Source organism: Hyperoodon ampullatus, assembly GCF_949752795.1.
Source record: "Hyperoodon ampullatus genome assembly, chromosome: 2".
Classification (NCBI taxonomy): Eukaryota; Metazoa; Chordata; class Mammalia; order Artiodactyla; family Ziphiidae; genus Hyperoodon; species Hyperoodon ampullatus.
Genome location: NC_136915.1, coordinates 154,947,545 through 154,970,714, shown reverse-complemented (window position 1 = coordinate 154,970,714; position 23,170 = coordinate 154,947,545). Strand labels below are relative to the sequence as shown.

Below are 23,170 nucleotides of genomic sequence, written 5' to 3'. Positions count from 1 at the left end.
AATCATTTTAGTTACAGACATCATTATAATTCTCCAGAATGAATTTAATACAGTAGTAGTTTTCATGATGACTTGAAATTGTAACTGTGAAAAAAAAAAGGGTCATGATTTTCACTATGAAAACGATTATGGATAAAGAAAGACACTCAGAGTAGGGTAATTGGAGACCTGAAGGCAAGGCTTAATCTTCGTGACTAAATCAGGGTATTAAGCTTATATTTGACAACTCAATTTAAATATGGCATCTCTTTTTGTCAACTACCAAGTAACATTGTGCTGAGCTATTAGGTTCCCCCCTAAGGAACACTGGTTTTGTATTCAATAACATTATTTCCTCTGGCACCATCCCTGAGACATAACCAAAAGTCACTTATCCAGAATTGCCTTTGAAGCCATCTGGTCCTGGGCTTTTGTTTGTTAGAAGATTTTTAATAACAGTCTCAATTTCAGTGCTTGTGATTGGTCTGTTTATATTTTCTGTTTCCTCTTGGTTCAGTCTCGGAAGGATGTGCTTTTATAAGAATTTGTCCATTTCTTCCAGTTGCTTGTAGTAATCTCTCATGATCCTTTGTATTTCTGCAGTGTCAGTTGTTACTTCTCCTCTTTCATTTCTAATTCTATTCATTTGAGTCTTCTCCCTTTTTTTCTTGATGAGTCTAGTTAAAGGTTTATCTATTTTGTTTATCTTCTCCAAGAACCAGCTTTTGGTTTCATTGATTTTTGCCATTCTTTCCTTCATTTCTTTTTCATTTATTTCTGATCTGATTTTTATGATTTCTTTCCTTCTGTTAATTTTGGGGATTTTTGTTCTTCTTTCTCTAATTGCTTTAGATGTAAGGTTACTTTATTTGAGATGTTTGTTGTTTCTTAAGGTAGGATTGTATTGCTATAAACTTCCCTCTTAGAACTGTTTTTAGTGCATCCCATAGGTTTTGGGTCGTGTTTGGGTTTTCATTGTCATTTGTTTCTAGGTATTTTTTGATTTCCTCTTTGATTTCTTCAGTGATCTCTTGGTTATTTAGTAGTGTATTGTTTAGCCTCCATGTGTTTGTATTTTTTACAGATTTTTTACTGTAATTGATATCTAGTCTTGTAGTGTTGTAGTCAGAAAAGATACTTGATACAATTTCAATTTTCTTAAATTTGCCAAGGCTTGATTTGTGACTCAGGATATGATCTATCCTGGAGAATGTTCCATGAGCACTTAAGAAGAAAGTATAATCTGCTGTTTTTGGATGGAATGTCCTATAAATATCAATTAAGTCCATCTTGTTTAATGTATCATGTAAAGCTTGTGTTTCCTTATTTATTTTCATTTTAGATGATCTGACCATTGGTGAAAGTGGGGTGTTAAAGTCCCCTACTATGATTGTGTTACTGTTGATTTCCCCTTTTATGGTTGTTAGAATTTGCCTTATGTATTGAGGTGCTCCTATTTTGGGTGCATAAATATTTACAATTGTTATATCTTCTTCTTGGATCGATCCCTTGATCATTATGTAGTGTCCTTCTTTGTCTCTTGTAATAGTCTTTGTTTTAAAGTCTATTTTGTCAGATATGAGAATTGCTACTCCAGCTTTCTTTTAATTTCCATTAGCATGGAATATCTTTTTCCATCCCATCACTTTCAGTCTGTATGTGTCCCTAGGTCTGAAGTGGGTCTCTTGTAGACAGCATATATATGGGTCTTGTTTTTGTATATATTCAACCAGTCTATGTCTTTGGGTTGGAGCATTTAATCGATTTACATTTATGGTTATTATCGATATGTATGTTCCTATTACCATTTTCTTAATTGTTTTGCGTTTTTTATTGTCGGTCTTTTCCTTCTCTTGTGTTTCCTGCCTAGGGAAATTCCTTTAGCATTTGTTTTAAAGCTGGTTTGGTGGTGCTGAATTCTCTTAGCTTTTACTTGTCTGTAAATGTTTTAATTTCTCTTTCGAATCTGAATGAGATCCTTGCTGGGTAGAGTAATCTTGGTTGTAGGTTTTTCCCTTTCATCATTTTAAATATATTGTGCCACTCACTTCTGACTTGCAGAGTTTCTGCTGAAAGATCAGCTGTTAACCTTTGGGGATTCCCTTGTATGTTATTTGTTGTTTTTCCTGCTTTTAATATTTTTTCTTTGTATTTAATTTTTGATAGTTGATTAATATGTGTCTTGATGTGTTTCACCTTGGATTTATCCTGCATGGGATTCTCTGCATTTCCTGGACTTGATTGACTATTTCCTTTCCCATATTAGGGAAGTTTTCAACTTTAATCTCTTCAAATATTTTCTCAGTCCCTTTCTTTTTCTCTTCTTCTTCTGGGACCCCTCTATAATTCGAATGTTGGTGCATTTAATGTTGTCCCTCAGATCTCTGAGACTGTCCTCAATTCTTTTATTCTTTTTTCTTTATTCTGCTCTGCCATAGTTATTTCCACTTTTTTACCTTCCAGGTCCCTTATCTGTTCTTCTGCCTCAGTTATTCTGCTATTGATTCCTTCTAGAGAATTTTTAATTTTATTTATTTTGTTGTTCATCATTGTTTGTTTGCTCTTCTAGGTCCTTGTTAAACATTTCTTGTGCTTTCTCCATTCTATTTCCAAGATTTTGGATCATCTTTACTATCATTACTCTGAATTCTTTTTCAGGTAGACTCCCTATTTCCTCTTCATTTGTCTCGTCTGATGGGTTTTTACCTTGCTCCTTCATCTGCTGTGTGTTTCTCTGTCTTCTCATTTTGCTTAACTTACTTTTTCTAGGACCTCATTTTCACAGGCTGCAGGTTCATAGTTCTCATGTTTTTGGTGTCTGCCCTCAGTGACTAAGGTTGGTTCAGTGGGTTGTGTAGGCTTCCTGGTGGGGGGGATTGGTGCCTGTGGTCTGGTGAGTGAGGCTGGATCTTGTCTTTCTGGTAGCAGAACCCCATCCGGTGGTGTGTTTTGCAGTCTGTGAGCCTATTATGATTTTAGCAGCCTCTCTGCTAATGGGTGGGGTTGTGTTCCTGTCTTGCTAGTTGTTTGGCTTAGGGTGTCCAGCACTGTAGCTTGCTGGTTGTTGAGTGGAGCTGTGTCTTAGCGTTGAGATGGAGATCTCTGAGACAGCTTTTGCCATTTGATATTACGTGGAGCCAGGTGGTCTCTGGTGGTCCAATGTCCTTAACTCAGCTCTCCCACCTCAGAGGCACAGGCCTCACACCCGGCCGGAACTCCAATACCCTGTCAGCCACACAGCTCAGAAGAAGAGGGAGAAAGAAAGAAAGAATGAAATAAAATAAAGTTATTAAAATAAAAGAATTATGAAAAAGTAGAAAAATTAAAAGATAATAAATAAGAAAAGAAAAAATAAATAAAAACGGGCAGACAGAACCCTAGGACAAATGGTAAAAGCAAAGCTATACAGAGAAAATCACAGAAAGAAGCATACACATACACACTCACAAAAAGAGAAAAAGGAAAAAATATCTCTATCTATCTATATATATATATATAAAAGGAAGAGAGCAACCAAATCAATAACCAAATATACCAATGATAATAAACTCTAAATACTCAACTAAGATAAACATAAAACTAGGAACAAATTAGATGCAGAAAGCAAACCTCAAGTCTACAGTTGCTCCCAAAGTCCACTGCCTCAAATTTGGGATGATTCATTGTCTATTCAGGTATTCCAGTGATACAGGTATATCAAGTTGATTGTGAAGATTTAACCCACTGCTCCGGAGGCTGCTGGGAGGAATTTCCCTTTCTCTTCTTTGTTTGTACAGCTCCTTGGGCTCAGCTTTGGATTTGGCCCCACCTATGCGTGTAGGTCGCCTGAGGGCATCTATTTTTTCGCTCAGACAGGACTGGGTTAAAGGAGAAGCTGATTCAGGGGCTCTGGCTTACTCAGGCCAGGGGGAAGTAGCGGTACAGAATGCGGGGTGAGCCTGCAGTGGCAGAGGCCAGCATGACGTTGCAACTGCCTGAGGTGTGACATGTGTTCTTCTGGGGAAGTGGTCGCTGGATCACGGTACCCTGGCAGTGGTGGGCTGCACAGGCTCCCGGGAGGGCAGGTGTGGATAGTGACCTGTGCTTGTACTCAAGCTTCTTGGTGGCTGTAGTAGCAGCCTTAGCATTTCATGCCTGTCTCTGGTGTCCACACTGATAGCCGAAGCTCACACCCATCTCTGGAGCTTGTTTAGGCAGTGCTCTGATTCCCCTCTCCTTGCGCACCCCGAAACAATGGTCTCTTGCCTTTTAGGCAGTTCCAGACATTTTCCCGGACTCCCTCCCTGCTAGCTGTTGCACACTAGCCCTGTTCAGGCTGTGTTCGTGCAGCCAACCCCAGTCCTCTCCCTGGGATCTGACCTCCGAAGCCCGAGCCTCAGTTCCCAGCCCCCGCCTGCCCTGGCGGGTGAGCAGACAAGCCTCTTGGGCTGGTGAGTGCTGGTCGGCACAGATCCTCTGTGCGGGAATGTCTCCACTTTGCCCTCTGCACCCCTATTGCTGCGCTGTCCTCCATGGCTCTGAAGCTTCCCCCCGCCACCCCGTTGCCCCCCATCTCCACTAGTGAAGGGACTTGCTAGTATGTGGAAACTTTTCCTCCTTCACAGCTTCCTCCCACTGGTGCTGGTCCCATCCCTATTCTTTTGTCTCTGTTTTTTCTCTTGCTTTTTGGGAAGTCTGAGGCCTTCTGCCCGCATTCAGTAGGTGTTCTGTAGGAGTTGTTCCACATGTAGATGTATTTCTGATGTATCTGTGGGGAGGAAGGTGATCTCCATGTCTTACTCTTCCACCATCTTGAAGGTCTCCTCTAGAGAGACTTTAGATCAACTACAGATATAATGCAGTAGATTGTAAATATCTGTACAACTTTAATAAATGGAAGCAGCCTTTTTTGCTATTAGGTATTGATGTTGATATTATTATTCTCTATAAGTAAAGGAATATAGAAAGAGTAAAGACATTGGGGACAGGAAGACTGGATTCTAATTCAGTTTTAACTTTTACTGTCTGTGAGATACTGGGAAATTACTTAACCTCTCACTTTACTCATCTATAAATACATATAATAACATCTATTTTATAGGGTTGTTGTGAATATAGGGTTGTTGTGAAAATGAGAATTTGCATCTATTAGAATGTGTAACAGATGGTTCATACTCAATGAATCCTTCTAATAAAAATTTCATCTTTCTGTACATGTTATTAATAAACATTTGACATATGAATACATTTGTAACAGTTTCAAAAAATGTTAAATAATTGTTGAGCATTGCTAATCATTTTTATCTTACAAGGGAGTTTTTAGGCATTTGAAAACCCATGTGGTATTAAATTTCTAGGATATGGAAAAATAGCATAGATGATTTGGGGAGTATGTACTATTATATATGATAATTATTGAAAAGTTCTCTTTAGTGGAGAAAGCTAATCCCTAAATTGGATTTTCAAGAACATTTGCTTATTCTCTTTCAGGTTCAGATATCATTTGTCTTTTTTTTTTTTTTTTAATGTGGATGTCTAGTTTTTCCAGCACCATTTGATGAAAAGGCTATCTTTTTTCCATTGTATTGCCTTAGCTCCTTTGTAAAAGATCAGTTGACTATATGTGTATTGGTCTATTTTGGGGCTCTCTATTCTGTTCCATTGATCTATTTGTTTATTCTTTCATCAATGCCATACTGTTTTGATTACTGCAGCATTATAGTAAGTCTCGATGTCACGTAGCATCAGTCCTACAAGTTTATTCTTCTCCTTCAACATTATGTTGGCTATTCTGGGGTCTTTTGTCTTTCCATATAAACTTTAGAATCAGTTGGTTGATATCTACAAAATAACTTGCTGAGATTTTGATTGGGATGGCCTTGAATCTATAGATCAATTTGGAGAGAACTGATATTTTGACAATATTCAGTCTTCTATCCATGAACATGGAATATTTCTCTTTTTATTTAGTTCTTGATTGCTTTCATTCATCAGAGTTTTGTAGTTTTCCTTATATAGACCTTGTACTTTTTTTTTTAGATTTATACCTAAGTTTTTCATTTTTTGTGTGTGTGTGGGATGCTAATGTAAATGGTATTGTGTTTTAATTTCAAATTCCACCTGTTCATTGTTGGTATATAGGAAAAAGATTGAATTTTGCATATTAAACTTATATCCTACAACCTTGCTATAATCACTTCTAATTCCAGGAGTTTTAAAAATCAATTCACTTGGGTTTTCTACATAGTTAATCATGTCATCCATGAACAGAGACAGTTTTATTTCTTCCTTCACTACACATACATCTTATATTTCCCTTTCTTGTCTTATTGCGTTAACTAGGACATCCAGTACAATGTTGAAAGAAGTGGTAAGAGGGGACATCCTTGTCTTGATCTTTTCAGGAAAACTTCTAGTTTCACACCATTAACTATGATATTGGCTGTAGGATTTTTATAGGTGTTCTTTATCCAGTTGAAAAAGTTTCCATCTATTTTTAGGTTGCTGAGAGTTTTCATCATGAATAGATATTGAATTTTGTCAAATACTTTTCTGTATCTATTGATATGATCATGTGATTTTTCTTCTTTAGACTGTTAATGTGATGGATTACAATAATTACTTTTCAAATGCTGAACCAGTCTTCCATACCTGGGATAAATCCCATGTGGTTGTGGTTATAATTCCTTTTATACATTGTTGGGTTTTATTTGCTAATAGTTTTTTGAGAATTTTTATATCTTTGTTTATGAGAGAAATTGGTCTGCAGTTTTCTTTTCTTGCAGTGCCTCTGTATGGTTTTGTTATCAGGATAAAGCTGGCTTCATAGAATGAGTTAGGAACTATTCTCTCTACTTCTATCTTCTGGAAGAGATTGGAGAACATTGGTGTAATTTCTTCCTTAAGTGTTTGGTAGAATTTACCAGTGAATCCATTTGGGCCTGGTGTTTTCTGTTTTGAAAGGTTAAATTGTGACTCAATTTCTTTATAAACATAGGCCTATTAAGATTGTCTATTTCTACTTGTGTGAATTTTGGCAGATTTTGTCTTTCAAGGAATTGGACCATTTCATCTAGGTTTTGAAATTGTGGGCTTAGAATTGTTCATAGTGTTCCTTTAATATTCTTTTAATGTCCATATGATCTGTAATGAACTTCCTTCATTCGATTATGATATTTATAATTTGTGTTCTCTGTGTTTTTTTCTTATTTAGCCTTGCTAAAGGCTTATCAATTTTATTGATCTTTTCAAATTTTGATTTCATTGATTTTCTCTATTGATTTTCCATTTTTAATTTTATTCACTCCTCCAGTTCTTACATTTTTTCTTCTGCTTACTTGGGATTTAATTTGCCCTTCTTTTTCTAGTTTCCTAAAGTAGACATTTAGATAATTGATTTTAGGTCTTTCATATATATGTATGTATATATATATATGTATATATATATGTATATACACACACACACACACATATATATCTGTCAGTGCTGTAAATTTCCCTCTAGACACTACTTTCACTGCATCCCACTAAACTTTGATAAGTTGTAGTTGCATTTTCATTTAGTTCCAAATATTTAAAAATTTCTCTTGAGACTTCTTGTTTGACATTTATGTTATTTAGAAGTTGTTTAATCTCCAAGAACTTTGTGATTTTTTTTAGCTATTATTGTGTAACTGATTTCTAGTTTAATTCCATTGTGAGAGTAGACATTGCAGTTTTGTTTCATGTTAGCTTAAGAATAATATGTACTATGCTGCTGTTAGATGAAGTAGTCTATAAGTGTTAATTATATCTAGTTGACTGATGGTGCTGTTGAGTTCAACTCTGTCCTTACTGATTTTCTGCCTGCTGCATCTGTTCATTTCTGATAGAGGGGTGTTGAAGTTTCTAATTATGATAGTGGATTCTCTCTCTCTCTCTTTTTTTTTTTTGGCCACAGCGCAGCATGCGGGATCTTAGTTCCCCAGCCAGGAATGAACCTGTACCCCCTGCAGTGGAAGCATGGAGTTCTAATCACTGGACCACCAAGGAATTCTCTCTCTGTTTCTCTTTTGTTTTTGTTTTTTTTTTGGTGGGAGGAGTGCATGTGATTTTTGGTTGTACTATAAGGCAATATGCCTTTTTTTAAGCACTCATTTTTTTTATGATTGATAATTTCATGTATGTAGAATAAAACTTTGGCTATTCAGAGCCCTTCTGAATACAGAAGGCATTTCTCTTTGACAATAAACTTGAATAAGAATTATCTTGAAAGATTTTATATGCTTCTCTGCCTTTTTAAACAAGGTATGCTCATTATTCATGACTTCACCTCTTCTTGATGCTGTGTTATAAATCTGGACATAAATTACTCTGTTGATAGAGTGATATCTTCAGAAACTGTTGAATGCTGTATAACTTTTGCTCCTATATCCCACTACTGCTGGTCCTTATGAGTCCATTTTTATAATTTTTTTCTTCTTCCTTACTTTTAGACTCACTTTTCAGTATTGTCAGTATCTTAGCTTCTTTTTAATTAGTTATGGACTTTTTAACCAGTTAAGCAATTCTATTAAAATTATGAAAGGTAGGAGTAACTTATAAATGTGGGCCTCTCCTAAGATTAAACAAAAATGCTTGAGCTTTAGATAAAGAGTTTGTAATCTTTTCAGTTGCTCAGAGAACTTTGTGAGTTTCTGCTTTCCCATTCTGTTTTGGTGAGTAGAATCAGTTGAGAACTAATATCCAGTTACGTGAAGTGTTTAATAAAGTCTTCTACCCATTAATACTTCTTATGTGCATGCAAGCTATTAGGCTAATAGAAACTTTTTAACATTGTCACATATGGTTTTAACAAATAAATTAAAATTAATATAAGTAGCTTGATGGTTATTGCTTTGGATCCAAAGGATTTTGAAAACTGCTCTGGAAATGTTATACCAAAAAAAGACTTTCATTGAACAGTAACAATAAAAACAAACACATTTAGATAAAGCAAACATCTTGCTCTGACTTCACCTTTCTAAGGCAGGTCTTGCTTATCACCTAGTATAAAGCCTGATTGTGCGCCTAGAAAGCCTGCAGTCCTGATTTACATTTTCCCCAAGGGCTTGGTAAACCCTGTAAAGCAGGGACTGCAAAGAAGTCCTAACAGTCAAGCTGCAGTGACATTTTAAAGCATGATATAAACTTAATCATTCTGTGCCGGAGAGAGGAAAGGATCAAAAAAGGAAAAGCCTCATGATCAAAGAATGTTTCTGGTATGCATGTTACTTCCTTTCAACTGGAATATTTTCAATTAGTCTCAAGGAAACAATGAAAACAATTTACCTGGATCCTATATTACAGGCTTATTTTAAATTCATTATGATTTTTTTTTTTCCAGGTGGAGCACCATTATTCCCACAAGTTCACAGTAGTGGTGTTACGTGCCACAAAAGTGACAAAGGGGGCCCTCGGTGACATGCGTAAGTGCTCTTATTTGCTTTTCTGTTGAAAATACGTAATTATGATTCACTCTTTAGTTGCCTGAGTTCCTTGACAAACCAGGGGCTGTCCCTTTTTCAGATGTGATAATCTTTGTCTACATCTTTGAATGGTAACATTTTGAGTGGTTCTCTGATACTCTTTTATCTGTCAGAATAGTGTTTTACCTTGACTTTACATTAATTGGGAGTACTTGGGATCAGATAAAATGACTGTCCTAGGACAGAGTTTTGGATTTCAAAGACATTTCCATTCTATTTTGGAAAGATGGCTGAGTCAAGACTTTAAACTAGCTGCCTCTGTGAGGTACTGTGCCTTTGGATTTTTTTTTTAAATGCAGTTTAATTCTTATGGCTTTAAGTGTGTTTATTATGTGTGCAAATAGCTCTAGAAACTGGTGTGGGACAGCTTGAAATGATATGAACCAAAGCCTGAGGATAATGTTGAATTAATTTGGTGGCAGTATCCTTCTACATTTTAAAATGCAGTTTTCCTGGTTAATCTTACCATGCAAATGACTAAGGGTCGTGGAGCTGGGAATACAAAGAAGGATGGATAAGTATTGTGATAACGAATTGGGTAAAGTTGTAGATTATTGCTAAAATATGGGAATGGCAATTTACCCCTCAGAATGGGTTTGGGGGAAAGAACGGAGATTGCAGTTTACCAGTCTGGGGAACAGGGAAGTCTTTCTGGCTGAAATGGCATTTACACTGGCTCTTGAAGGAAGAAAATCTTAGTGCTGAGAGCAGGGAGAATCCCAGGCAGAGAAAACAGCATGTTCAAAGGCGAGCGAAGGGCAGATTGCTTGTGAGGTCCCAGACTGTTAGAGACACACAGCAAAGGTGAAGGAGGACAAGCACTCATACAACAAGGCTGAGATTTTATCAGAAATGCAGCGGGAAGAATTTGATGGCATTTGAGTCACAAGTCACAGGATTGGCTCTTTATTTTAAAAAATATTTGTTCTGGCCATAGTACGTTAAATATATTGGAGGTGACTATAGAATCTGCTTTTTATATTTAAGAATAGGAGGGAGAGCAGAAACTAACACACCACTGTAAAGCAATTATACTCCAATAAAGACGTTTAAAAAAAAAAAAGAATAGGAGGGACTTGAGCTTGTTGAAATCGCAATGAAAATGGGCCAATAGAGAGAGGTTAAATATTAAGGAATGAAGAATTTGGGCTCTGGGCTCAAGCCTTCAGTGAATGAAGGGTGTCCAGGAAGTTGGTAAAAGTTGGAAGGAGGGGGCCAGGAGGTGGAATCTAATGGCACGTGTTTTGGATGAGCAGTGCTTCTCAGGAGAGGTGACGGGAACAAGGACAATTTCTTCACATCTAGTCTGGACCAGGGGTTTATTTTCTAAATTTTATCTCATACATCCATCTACCCCATTTAATCACTCCTTTGCCAAAGCTTTTCTTAAGTTATTCTTTTGCTTTTTATAATTCTTTGCATTTTCATCAATTAAACGAGAGTTCACTGGAAGAAAGGCTCCTGTGAAAGAGAAGCCAGGGACTTCCCTGGTGGCACAGTGGTTAAGAATCCGCCTGCCAATGCAGGGGACACGGGTTCAAGCCCTGGTCTGGGAAGATCCTATATGCCGCAGAGCAACTAAGCCTGTGCACCCCAACTACTGAGCCTGCGCTCTAGAGCCTGTGAGCCATAACTACTGAGCCCATGTGCCACAATTACTGAAACCCACGCACCTAGAGCCTATGCTCCGCAACAAGAGAAGCTGCCGCAATGAGAAGCCCGCGGACCGCAATGAAGAGTAGCCCCCGCTCGCCACAACTAGAGAAAGACTGCGCACAGCAACAAAGACCCATGCAGCCAAAAATAAATAAATTTATTTTTTAAAAAAAGAAGAAAGAGAATCCAAATTAGAAGCCATACACTACCAAATGTAAAATAGATAGCTAGTGGGAAGCAGCCACATAGCACAGGGAGATCTGCTTGGTGCTTTGTGACCACCTAGAGGGGTGGAATAGGGAGGGTGGGAGGGAGATGCAAGAGGGAGGGGATATGGGGATATATGTATGCATATAGCTGATTCACTTTGTTATACGGCAGAAACTAACACACCACTGTAAAGCAATTATACTCCAATAAAGATGTTAAAAAAAAAGATTAAAAAAAAAGTGGTACCCCCATGACCTTGAGAAAAGCACATGCCTTACAACTCTAGAGGTTGTACTGTTAGAAAAGCCATTCATAATTCAACTAAATGCTGTGTCAGTGATTCGCCAGCCATGCAAGTTACTGACCTTTGACTATCAGTGCAGAGCTCTGTCTTAGAGAGAGAATGGTTTTTACCATGCTTGAGATGAGTCCTACAGCAAGTCAAATTCTACTCTGAGTCGCCTTCAACTGGTATGGATCTGATTTCTTAGCTACTTTCCCCATAGGCCCCAGGCACTTTACCCGTGCTTATTTATTGTAATTAGGACAGGGAAGAGAGTAACGCTGCAAGTGTCATTTTAAATCTATTTGAGTTGATATTGATAATATTACTTAAAAATGAACATGAGATATTAATTCATGTAATGAAATAGGGAACAGGTACGTTTTAGGTCCCCACAGTGTACACAACACAGGTTGGACCCTCGATTTCCAAAAAGCTTTCTTTTTATTTTTTAAATTTTTATTCTTTTGGCCACACCTCACAGCTTGTGGGATCTTAATTCCCGGACCAGGGATTGAAGCCCGGCCCCGGCAGTGAGAGCACAGAGTCCTAACCACTGGACTGCCAGGGAATTCCCAAAAGCTTCCTTTTTAAAGTGAAGGACGCTTGGAAGGAATAGCCACTGGAGATTAATCACTGTTGGAGAAAGGATAGTGTTGTGACATTCTGTTAATATTTCTATTCAGCATTTATAATTTGATTTTATTTTTCTTGAATTAAATATTTTTGGGGGTAAGGAGATCATTGCCAACCCTTGATATCACCTTGATGAGTTTACAGGAAATCAGGAGGAGATAAAAAGAAAAAAAGAGAGTCTTAGAGAAATAAATTCAATGATAAGGTTGGTAAGAAAAAGTAGAGGGACAATACACAGTGCCAAACGGTTTATTTTTGAGAAGTTGTAGGCGATTATAGTGAGAAAAGGCATGGGTGTTAGCTGTCACTTTTCTGAGAGGAGTTTTGATGATATTACTTGTTGAGCTTGATCTATACAGATTACCAAGTAAGCAGAATTTGGGATGTTTTTATACAGAAGTTCTTTAAAGATAGACAAGGATAGAACAGTAAACAATGTCCTAAGATCTGAAAAGGATGACAGAAACCTACACTCTCTTCTGTGTTGATAGCGTCTACATTTATTTAAAAAGGCAAATTTCCATAAAGTTTTGCATGTTGGCAAAGAATGACAGATTACTATTTGGTTTTTCAGCTTTACCTGTGTATGTAGGGGCTTTCTCGAGGGTGCCACATGAATCAAATAGTTGACACCTATGTCTGCTTTACTTTTGAAAAAAAAATTTTGGCTGCACTGCGCAGCTTGTGGGATCTTAGTTCCCCGACCAGGAATCGAACCCGCACCCCCTGCAGTGGAAGCGTGGCATCTTAACCACTGGACCGCCAGGGAAGTCCTATATCTGCTTTTTTAAAAAAAATATAATACCAAGATTATTTTATTTTTATTATTCATCCTATTCTAACTAGCTTTTTTTAGAAATACCATACTGCATTGCTAGAACATCATAATACCGTCAGCAGCACCCCATAAACTATCTTTAGAGGAGCCAGAGCTGACATTTGAATCATAACATCTCACTCATTTCCTTGTTTTCATCTCAGAGCACTGGGCAAGCCAAGAACAAGACAGCCCCTTCCCAGACATCCTTGCTAATCTCAGTTTGTTCAAATGTATCATGTACGTTTGTTCCCATTGCCCCCGTGCCAGCCCTTCCCTGTATTCTTATGCTCACGTCATATGAAGAGGTAGTTTGAAGTTCAAATTTGCATCTGACTCACCATAGTCTTATTTTAAAAAGAAGTAGTTTGCATATACCCATATGAATATAGTGTACTCTTTCCCTCATGTACATAAATATACTCTTCCTCTCATATACATAGATGTATCCTAAATATTTTAATATGGCTTAATGCTCCCTCAACTTACTAATCTGTGATTTTATTTAGGACATTTCTAAGAACCCAGGCAGGGTAACTCTACATACCCTGCTTTTCATTATTCTAATATTGTGAATACTATTTCCCTCTCCCCTGCAAAGAGCTTTGGTTGAGTTGTGTACTATAAGTGTGTTGACTGCAAGAAGTTTGGATAAATGCTTATTGTTACTGAGAACCTGGCTGTTCTTCACAAAGGAAGTTTAAATTGTCATCTTTCACATATTGTCAAAGAATGTAAGTACAAAAACAGGGTGATTCAAACAGAATGGAAGACTTTAAAAATATTCTAGACCACCTGACTTCTGGTGGGGATTCAGGAAGAACCTTGGGTTTGTTCCCCCTCGTGGTCTTGAGGAAAGAAGAAACACACTGTAGCTTCACTCCTACCTTCAGGGGTGATGTGGAGTCGAGGATGAATCAGCATCAGTACTGATGCAGGACTTGTGATCTGAGGGATGCATGTGGACCATGTGGAGCATCTGTAAGATTGTTCAAACTAAACATGAAAGTTCGTTCACAAATTATTTTTTTTACTACCTATTTTTTTTTTTTTTTTTCGGTACGCGGGCCTCTCACTGTTGTGGCCTCTCCCGTTGAGGAGCACAGGCTCCGGACACACAGGCTCAGTGGCCATGGCTCACAGGCCCAGCTGCTCCGCAGCATATGGGATCTTCCCAGACCGGGGCATGAACCCGTGTCCCCTGCATCGGCAGGCAGACTCTCAACCACTGCGCCACCAGGGAAGCCCCACTACCTATTTTTACTATCGATTTTTACTACCTATTCATATATAAACCAGGTATCAGATACTAATTATTTGCAAGTGTTCGATTCTTTTTGAATCATTCTGTGTTGTTTTTTATGTCTTTCAGTCCTATGGAGTAATTACTGTAAGAGTTCACACATCACTGTGTGGTGAAATGAATATTCTCCACATTACTCAGGTCCATGAAATCTCACCTATATGATTTTTCTAAATCACATTAATTTGTCTAAATTGCATTAATCGCACCTATTCACTAGAATAGGTGAGGGAGTGTGGGTGATCTCCCCCTCCCCAGGGTCCTACAGGTATTCTAGGCACTTAGAGTTGCCTGTAAATTAGGAGTGGGTCCTGCCATAAGCCTTGGTGGCTGCTCTCATTGGCATCCAACCTTTGGCTAAATGTTGTTTGCATGGATACTGGCTTTCCACTTTTGGCAAGCGCTGGGAAACCTCTCAGAGTTGTCTTCCCAGTGATCAAATGCCACGCCAGTGAGACTCTACCCCTGAGCTCAAGGCTACGGTGCTTAGAGTCCAGACTCCGTGACCATCCTGTAGTCATCACACCACCCACAGTGCACCAGAAGCATGACTTTCCAACACTTGTAGAAACTTAAGAAAACCCAAACACATTTGAGTTTTAAGAAAGGTAGCCCTGTTTCCTCCAGTCTTGTCTCTCCAAAGCAGCAGTCTCAAATCCCCTCACCTCGAGACCATCCAGAGGATTAAGCCTCTTCAAAGGACATGACTCTCAACACAAAGTGTTAATAATTCCCTGGGAAAGGAAGTTAGAATTCATCCTTCCTATTTGCACATGGTGGGGCAAGAGGCATAGTGTTGAGTCTGTATGTAGAGAAACATCATTTATGTAATCTTCTGAGAATCTTTGTTAGCAGCAAGGGCAATGTAGAAATTGCTATGAAAATACATTATCCTCTCCTGTAGCCATTCCTGAATTCCACGGTCATCAGAATCTCCAGGGAGGAGGCAGAATATATTTATGAAAGAACATGGTCTTCAGAGCCAAAGGACTACTCACTGGTCTTGTGTCTTCAGGCAAGTTTCCTCTCTCTGTCTTCTTTTTCTCATCTTAGAGACATTGAGAGAATTCAATGAGTTGACATATGTGAAGCATTACATGCCTCATGCATAGTAATTGCTCAATGAATATTATCTATTATTGTTAACATGATTTCAGATATCAACATAAGAAGACATTTATTTCTTAAATATAATCTTTATATGAGCCAAAGTATTTCATATTTGGGTAGTTTGTGCACTTGAGATTATTTTCAGTTTTTCACCTTGGAAACAAGAAATTTCCATTCTGAATTTCTGTGTTGAGCAGATTATTGGATCCTTCATTTTTTCAGCTCGAGAGAAACAGTAGAATGGTACTTCCACTGTCTTTTTGATACTCTTGGGCACAATTCACTCCTTTGCTCCCCTGACAGCTATCCAGACCTCTGCTTAACACCTGTCTCATGTGGGACTTCCCTGGTGGTCCAGTAGTTAGGGATCCGCGCTTCCACTGCAGGGTGGTGGGGGCCCAGGTTCCATCCCTGGCCTGGGAACTAAGATTCCTCAAGCCATATGGTGCAGCCAAACAAACAACCAAACAAACAAAAAAAGCAAAACAAAAAATGCCCCATGAAACACTTGTCACATGTACTTTGGGGCCTATTTCTTCTTCACTTTTTAGAGAATAAGTGCTTAGTCTTGAGCCTGGTATAGTAGGAAAATCGCGAGAATTTTGGATGAATGAATAAAATACATAAATATGTGTAACTATACCTTTCTTCTAGGATATTGCTTCCTTTTTTGCCTCAATGTAGAGAGAATTAAAAAAATAATTTTATACTCCATTTTTGTAGATTATAAATACCTCTGTGATTTCTATTCATAAGCTATCTAGAATTTTCATGGGTTTCAAATTTTATAACATCTTGGATTAATTTATAACATAATTAATCTTTTCTTAGATTAATTATGGAGTTGCAAATATTCTTTTTTATAAATGGCGCTGCTGCTCTCATCTTTTCTGAATCAAACATTTCCCTGACGTCAGTTGTGACTGAACATGAGTTTTGGTTTACTAAATATTTTTGTAATGTTTTTGAGTACCCACCCACGATTCTAAAAAATCTGAAATAACTTCCCAGGGGGCTTTTTATGGAAAATAATTTCAAGATGAGTAAAGTATTCCAGAATGCATGTCTCTCTCTGATCTCTTGTTTTGTATTTTCTATGTGGTAGGGAAATAGAATGTGTTAGGAAGGCACTCCTGTTCCTCGCTCATTTAGAATGTCATGCAGTTTATTAAGCTGTCAAATGGTTTTGTGAGTACGGTTAGTCTTTTTCCTTTCTATTTAAATTTCAGTAGATTTTTTTGTTTGTTTACATGTATGTATTTGTGTGTTTTAGGTCTGATAAATGTAGTGAATGATACTATTTTATGATATTTTGTTAACATCAATTGATCTTTGTGTGAATTTTCACCACATTTATTCAATAAGATAAATGGAGCTATATTCCAGTGGTATATTTGGCAGTAATGCAGGTTCCTGTCAAAGTGAAGAGTATGTTACCAGTACTAATAGGGACACAATACACATATTCTCTTTTTATTTTTTCAAGACCTATTAGTGATGGATCCTACTCATTTAGTCTGCCAGGGAATTCCCTCATTTAGTTCTTTATCGCATATGTCTTACACTTGAGCTTCTTCATCTTAAAATAATTTTTATATTTCTCATATATATACTTTAACATGTTAATGTTCTACAGTTTCTTTAGTTTTCTAAAATTAAAGAAAACAAACTTAATTTAAAAAACTTTTTTAAAGCTGAGTGATATGCCACCTTCTCATCATGTGTTAAGTAAACACTCTTTGCCAGAAATCATATACCACTACTATATTGAACAGGTGCAATTAATACCTAATGGTATTAAATTAAAAAACAGGTTAAATGTTTCTTAAATTTCCAAAGAAAAGTATGCTATTAAAGTTTTTATTTCAAAGAGAAAAAATCTGCTGGTCTAAAATTTATGGGAAAACTCTTATCATGTATGTTATTTTAGTATATTTTAATATTTTAACTGTTTTCTTAAAAATAAAATTATATGACATAGAGATTGAAATGACTAGTTAAATTTAGCTGAGGTATAGCCTGAGGGGTTCTGTAAATTTTACTGATTCTTTGGAAGCACTTTTCCATTCTTACTCCTCATTTGATGTATCAGTATGTTTTTTATAAAATATTTTACATAAAATCCTAGACAAAATTATTTTAAGTTGATGTACAAGGGTAGTCTAAGCCCCCAGATGCAAAATGAAATAACAGTTTTGAAATTTTAACTTTGGAAAAGAAATGTTAAAGAAATAAAACCCAGTGCTTATCCCAGCAAGGCTCCATTATTAATGTCATCAATAAATGCTGAGCATCTGCTATGTACTTAGTACTCATTCAGTGCCTTGAAGAAGTACAAAAAAAAAATGAATGCAATACTTATGGTAGATAACTTTACTGAGTGCCTGTTTCATACCAGCAAGGAAGCATGGCTTAACGGTTAGGACAAGGACTCTGGAACTGGCTTACTTGGATTCACATCTCCCTTCTCCTTTATTAACCATGTGAATTTGGGCAAGTTATTTAGCTTTCCTAGGTCTCAATTTCCTCAACATTAAAGGTAGGGTAATAATTATACCTTCCTCCTAGATTTTTTTTTAATTGAAGTATAGTTGCTTTACAATATTGTGTCCGTTTCAGATGTACAGCAAACTGATTGTTATACATACATTTATATGTTTTTTTCAGATTCTTTTCCCTTATAGGTTATTATAAAATATTGAGTATAGTTCCCTGTGCTATACAGTAGGACCTTGTTGGTTATCTATTTTATATACAGTAGCATGTATATGTTAATCCCAAACTCCTTATTTATCCCTCCTCCCTCCTATATTTTTTAAATGAGGACTAAATTAAATTATGAAGTGCTTAGAAAAGTACTTTAGGGCTTCCCTGGTGGCGCAGTGGTTGAGAGTCTGCCTGCCGATGCAGGGGACACGGGTTCGTGCCCCGGTCCGGGAAGATCCCACATGCTGCGGAGCGGTTAGGTCCCTGAGCCATGGCCGCTGAGCCTGCGCGTCCTGTGCTCCTCAACGGGAGAAGCCACAACAGTGAGAGGCCCGCGTACCGGAAAAAAAAAAAAAAAAGAAAGTACTTGATGCATAATGTACACAGTGTGTTTGTTAAATGAATAAACAAAAATGCTAAGCAGAGGTCTTAGGACTTTATATTTCATTTACTCATTTCAGTAACACTACGAGATATGTGATCTTTTTATTTTAATTTTACCAATGTAGGGATTTGTTTAAAGACATTAAATAAATAGTCCAAAATCACACAGCTCTTCTGTTTTGGGGCTAGAACTCAAGCCTGTCTCACTCTGGTGTCTACTCGTGCAGCAGCTTTGCCTTTGAGCTACTTATGGTCTAGCTAGGAAGATGAAATGGGTGTAAATAACTCTTCGGAAAGTCAATCCAAGAGAGTATTTACTCAGTAATTGTGTGTTTATATTATACAGTATTACTAATTTTGAAAAGTGTTGACAATAAGCTTCTGAGAAGACTTTATAGCTTGAATGGAGACTGAGATGGGTTTTATAACTTAAGTATAGTACTAATGTATGGAATGGATGTGGGACATTTCAATTTGGAAAAACAAATAAGAAAATATTTTAAAAATGGGATTGATATAACACTTCTAATTACATTATTTAGGGAATTTGGCTAATTTTTAATGGTTTGCCTTAGGAATAAATGTCAGGTAGCAGGGATAATGCCCTGCCTTAGTTCAATGTTTCTAAACTGGGGATCAATTTTGTTCCCAGGCACATTGGGCAATAGCTGGAGACATTTTTATTTTTATATTTTATTTTATTTTATTTTATTTTTTGGCCATACTGCAAGGCATGTGGGATCTTAGTTCCCAGACCAGGGATGGAACCTGCGCCCCCTACATTGGAAGCATGGAGTCTTAACCAATGGACTGCCAGGGAAGTCCCTGGAGACATTTTTAGTTGTCACAGTTGGGGGATCCTACTGGCATCTAGTGGGTAGAGGTCACAGACAGTACCCCAGAGCAAAGGATTATCTAGCCCCAAATGTCAATAATGTCAAGGTTAAGAACTCCTGTTTTAATGAAAAAGAATTATTCTTACATAGAGTGGAATCCAAATATATAGCTAAATCCATATAGCTAAAATTAATAATATAAATAAATTAATATGTTTTATAATACTACATAAGAACTTCTGGAGAATTACTCTCTCTCCAACCTAAAGGGAGTCCAAGAAACATCCCTAGGTTATAAATCTTTAAACCATTCCAAGCAGAAATACTGATAACAGAAGTATTTTTGTTTCCTTCCAAAAAGGTATCATAGAGATTTAAGTAAAAGGGCAATGCAGGCAACAACAAAATTTTCTGTTCTGTTTTAGATCTGCATTTAACTTTCTTTGGGTCATTTTCCATGTATCTTTCTCTGTTCTCTCATGAATATCAGCATTCTTTATAATAAGTCACTTTTACTGTATGCTGGCTGGTAGCCCGCTTCATTACTGTAGTAAGTCAATTGTTAGTACAAAATGAACCAAGTCGATTGTGAGTAGATGCTATAGACTTTCTTCCTGGCATCCATTTGGCTGACGGTACATTCTGATATCTTCATGTTCATTTACAAAAGGAAACATGTGACACTGAGAAAATACCAGGCTAGATCAGAGGCTGTGAGCAAAAGGAAAATGAAAAATAGGAGGCGTTCAAACCGGAGACTCTGCCTGATAAAGGGATCCCAAAACAGTGTTAACAAAACGGCTTCATAATTTCAAATGAGGAAAAGGCATTCTATGATTGAATGCTGCCTTGGTATAAGGGTTTTGCACTTCTCTCTCCAGTATATAGAGAATTACTGCCAAAGTTCTGTTTTACTAAACCACATTGAATTTTTCACTAACGTTTCCAGCTTCTGCATTTCCAGCAATTTGCAGGGACTGCCCTTCAGCACCTATAGCCATAACAATTCCAATTTTGAGCCCATTCTGGAGGGAGCAGGGGCTGCTACTCATAAATAAGTCCTTTGGCACTTTACCCTATTCCTTAGAGTTATTAAGGAAGGCACACTGGGATTTGAAGATCTGTTTGTTTGTTCATTTATTTACTTTCACATTTAGTACTTGGAAATAAAGGTTAAATACGAATGCACTTGGAGAAACATAACCGACATTGATCTATTAAATGATTGACATTGATATTTGTATATTAAAATACAAATAAATGGGGTGGGACAAAGCACTAGGAAGGTTGAGACATACTAGTAAAGAGTAAGAAGAAGTTAGGGGAGAGTGTTGTGCCTATAATAAAGGTCACCTCTTCTACAGTATTGCTCAGGGCTAGTCCATCACCCATTACTTCAATAATATTTATTATGTCCCTATAATGTTTCAGACTTTGTGCTAGACTCTTGGATCCAATAGTAATTTGGAAGGATGTGGTTTCTGCTATCATGAAGTTTACAGTTTAATAGAGGCAAAAATAGGTAAGAGCTGTTAGTGTTGGTATATTTGAAAGGACAAGGAATTTGGCTTCAGAAAGACTAGGTTAAACTCCTGTTTCTAAATGACCTTGCTCAACTTACTAAATGCTTAAGGGAGTCTCAATTCCCTTACCTATGAGTTGACAATAATAATACCTAAATCAGCAAGCTGAAGTGGAATTATTTTTATGCAGATTTACGTAGATGAGGCTACTAGGAGACATGATTGGCAGTGGCCAATTTAACCCAATAGGAAGATAGAACAACTAGTTGACTTATGAACTAGATAAGGGAAGCATAGAGAGAACATCTCATTCCACCCATCCTTTAAGTGTACAGTCTTTGGACCCTTATCTTGGATAGTCTTAGGACAAGGACAACAATTTGAATAACATTTAGTTATGAATTACTAGTGTTCAGTTATCAGCTAAAACGTCAAATGAAAACATCATGATACACATAAGTAAAAGAGAAGCAATGTTCTCTTGGACAGAACAGATACTTCTGCCACCAGTATGACTGTGCGGAATGTTTGAAATGTGTGGATTTCAGAGATCCTCCGTGGCCTGAATGTTGACTTGTGAGAACGATGTTCCAGTGCCTGGTGGAGGAGGGTCACTGATTGGAAGGAAACCCAGGGTCTGGTGGGTGAGGGGGACTTGTAGGCCTTTTATCACAAAGATTAGACCTGCCTTTGTAGGCAGCAAGAGTCAAAAGTGTTTCACAAAGACGACTATAGCAGGATTATGTAGAGTGGCTTGCATGTGGGAGAATAAGCAACTACGAAATTATGTGAATAGTCCAGTTGAACTGGGTAAGTGATATTTTGAGAGGAATTGAGGCGCCAGCATGTTAGAGGTGAAATAGGTAAAAGCTGGAGACAGATAGGTTACAGGAACTATGAGGAAAAGAGAATGACTCTCATGTTTCTGGCTCAGGCAGCAAGAAATATGGTACCATGAAATAAAATAAGAAAGTCAGGAAAAAGAACATGTTTTTATTTTAGTTTTTTTGGTTTTGTTTTGCTTTGTTTTTCTTTTCTCTTGCATTTAGGGAAAAATTCAAAATGGATTACTTAGCAATAGATTATATATGGACATGTAATCAAGAATCTTATATTTGTCATGTTTGTACCGCTTCCTCCTTGAAGCCTTGAGGAAATGAAGGAATGCATGATGGCTACCATTTAAACCTGAATATGATCAGCTTTAAAGGATCCGAGAATAATTATACTATAGGATTGATGTGTGCCATGTGACTTGAAGGGTGCACATCGAATATTCTTAAGACTATATAGGACTTCCCTGGTGTGCCAGTGGTTAGGACTCCGTGCTTCCACTGCAGGGGACACGAGTTTGATACCTGGTCGGGGAACTAAGATCCCACATGCTGCATGGCGTTGCCAAAAAAATAAAAGACCGTATAAATAACTGATAATTCCTTTTCAAATTGGTTTTGACTACATGAGCACTAAATTTTAAAAAGTGTTCATTTCCTTCTGAAACATTCTAGTGGAGATTTGTAACAGCTATGAAAAGAAAGTCTACAATTTAGTGGCAAGTTTGGGGGGGGAAAATTAAGATACAGTGAGGAAACATTTAGAGAGATAGTTAGGGAATCAGAAAAAAAATGATACCTTGGGCACAAAAGAAGGAGATAATTTCAAAAAGGGCATTGCATATATGCCAAATCTGATGAAAATTGAGAAAAAGCTCATTGAATTTTATATTGAAGTTATGATAGGGGCATGGTGATGGCCAGGAGCTGGTGAGGGGAGGGGGTAGATATAGGGAGATGTCCATCAAAAGGTACACACTTCCAGTTATAAGAAGAGTAAGTTCTGGGGATGTAATGTACAGCATGGTGGCTATAGTTAATAATACTGTATTATATTTCTGAAATTGCTAAGAGAGTAGGTCTTTTTTTTTTTAATTTATTTTTTGGCTGCATTGGGTCATAGTTGCTGTGCACAGGCCTTCTCCAGCTTCGGCAAGCAGGGGCCACTCCTCGTCATGGTGCTCGGGCTTCTCATTGTGGTGGCCTCTCTTTGTTGTGGAGCATGGGCTCTAGGTTCCTGGGCTTCAGTAGTTGTGGCACTCAGGCTCAGTAGTTGTGGCTCGTGGGCTTTAGAGCACAGGCTCAGCAGTTGTGGCGCATAGGCCCAGTTGCTCCACTGCATGTGAGATCATCCCAGACCAGGGCTCGAACCCGTGTCCCCTGCATTGGCAGGTGGACTCTTAACCACT

The 23,170-nt window shown here is 37.5% G+C and overlaps 1 protein-coding gene across 2 annotated transcripts in view; it reads left to right on the top strand.

Moving 5' to 3' along the window:
* The window catches only part of PLA2G4A (phospholipase A2 group IVA), a gene marked incomplete at both ends in the record, with an annotated part of 140,448 nt that overhangs the window by 9,089 nt on the left and 108,189 nt on the right, over positions 1–23,170 (top strand). For both annotated transcript variants that reach the window (XM_079696872.1, XM_079696871.1), the window contains one exon: positions 9,323–9,404. In XM_079696872.1, the coding sequence (XP_079552998.1) occupies positions 9,323–9,404 (82 nt within the window). The remainder of the gene's footprint in view (positions 1–9,322; positions 9,405–23,170) is intronic.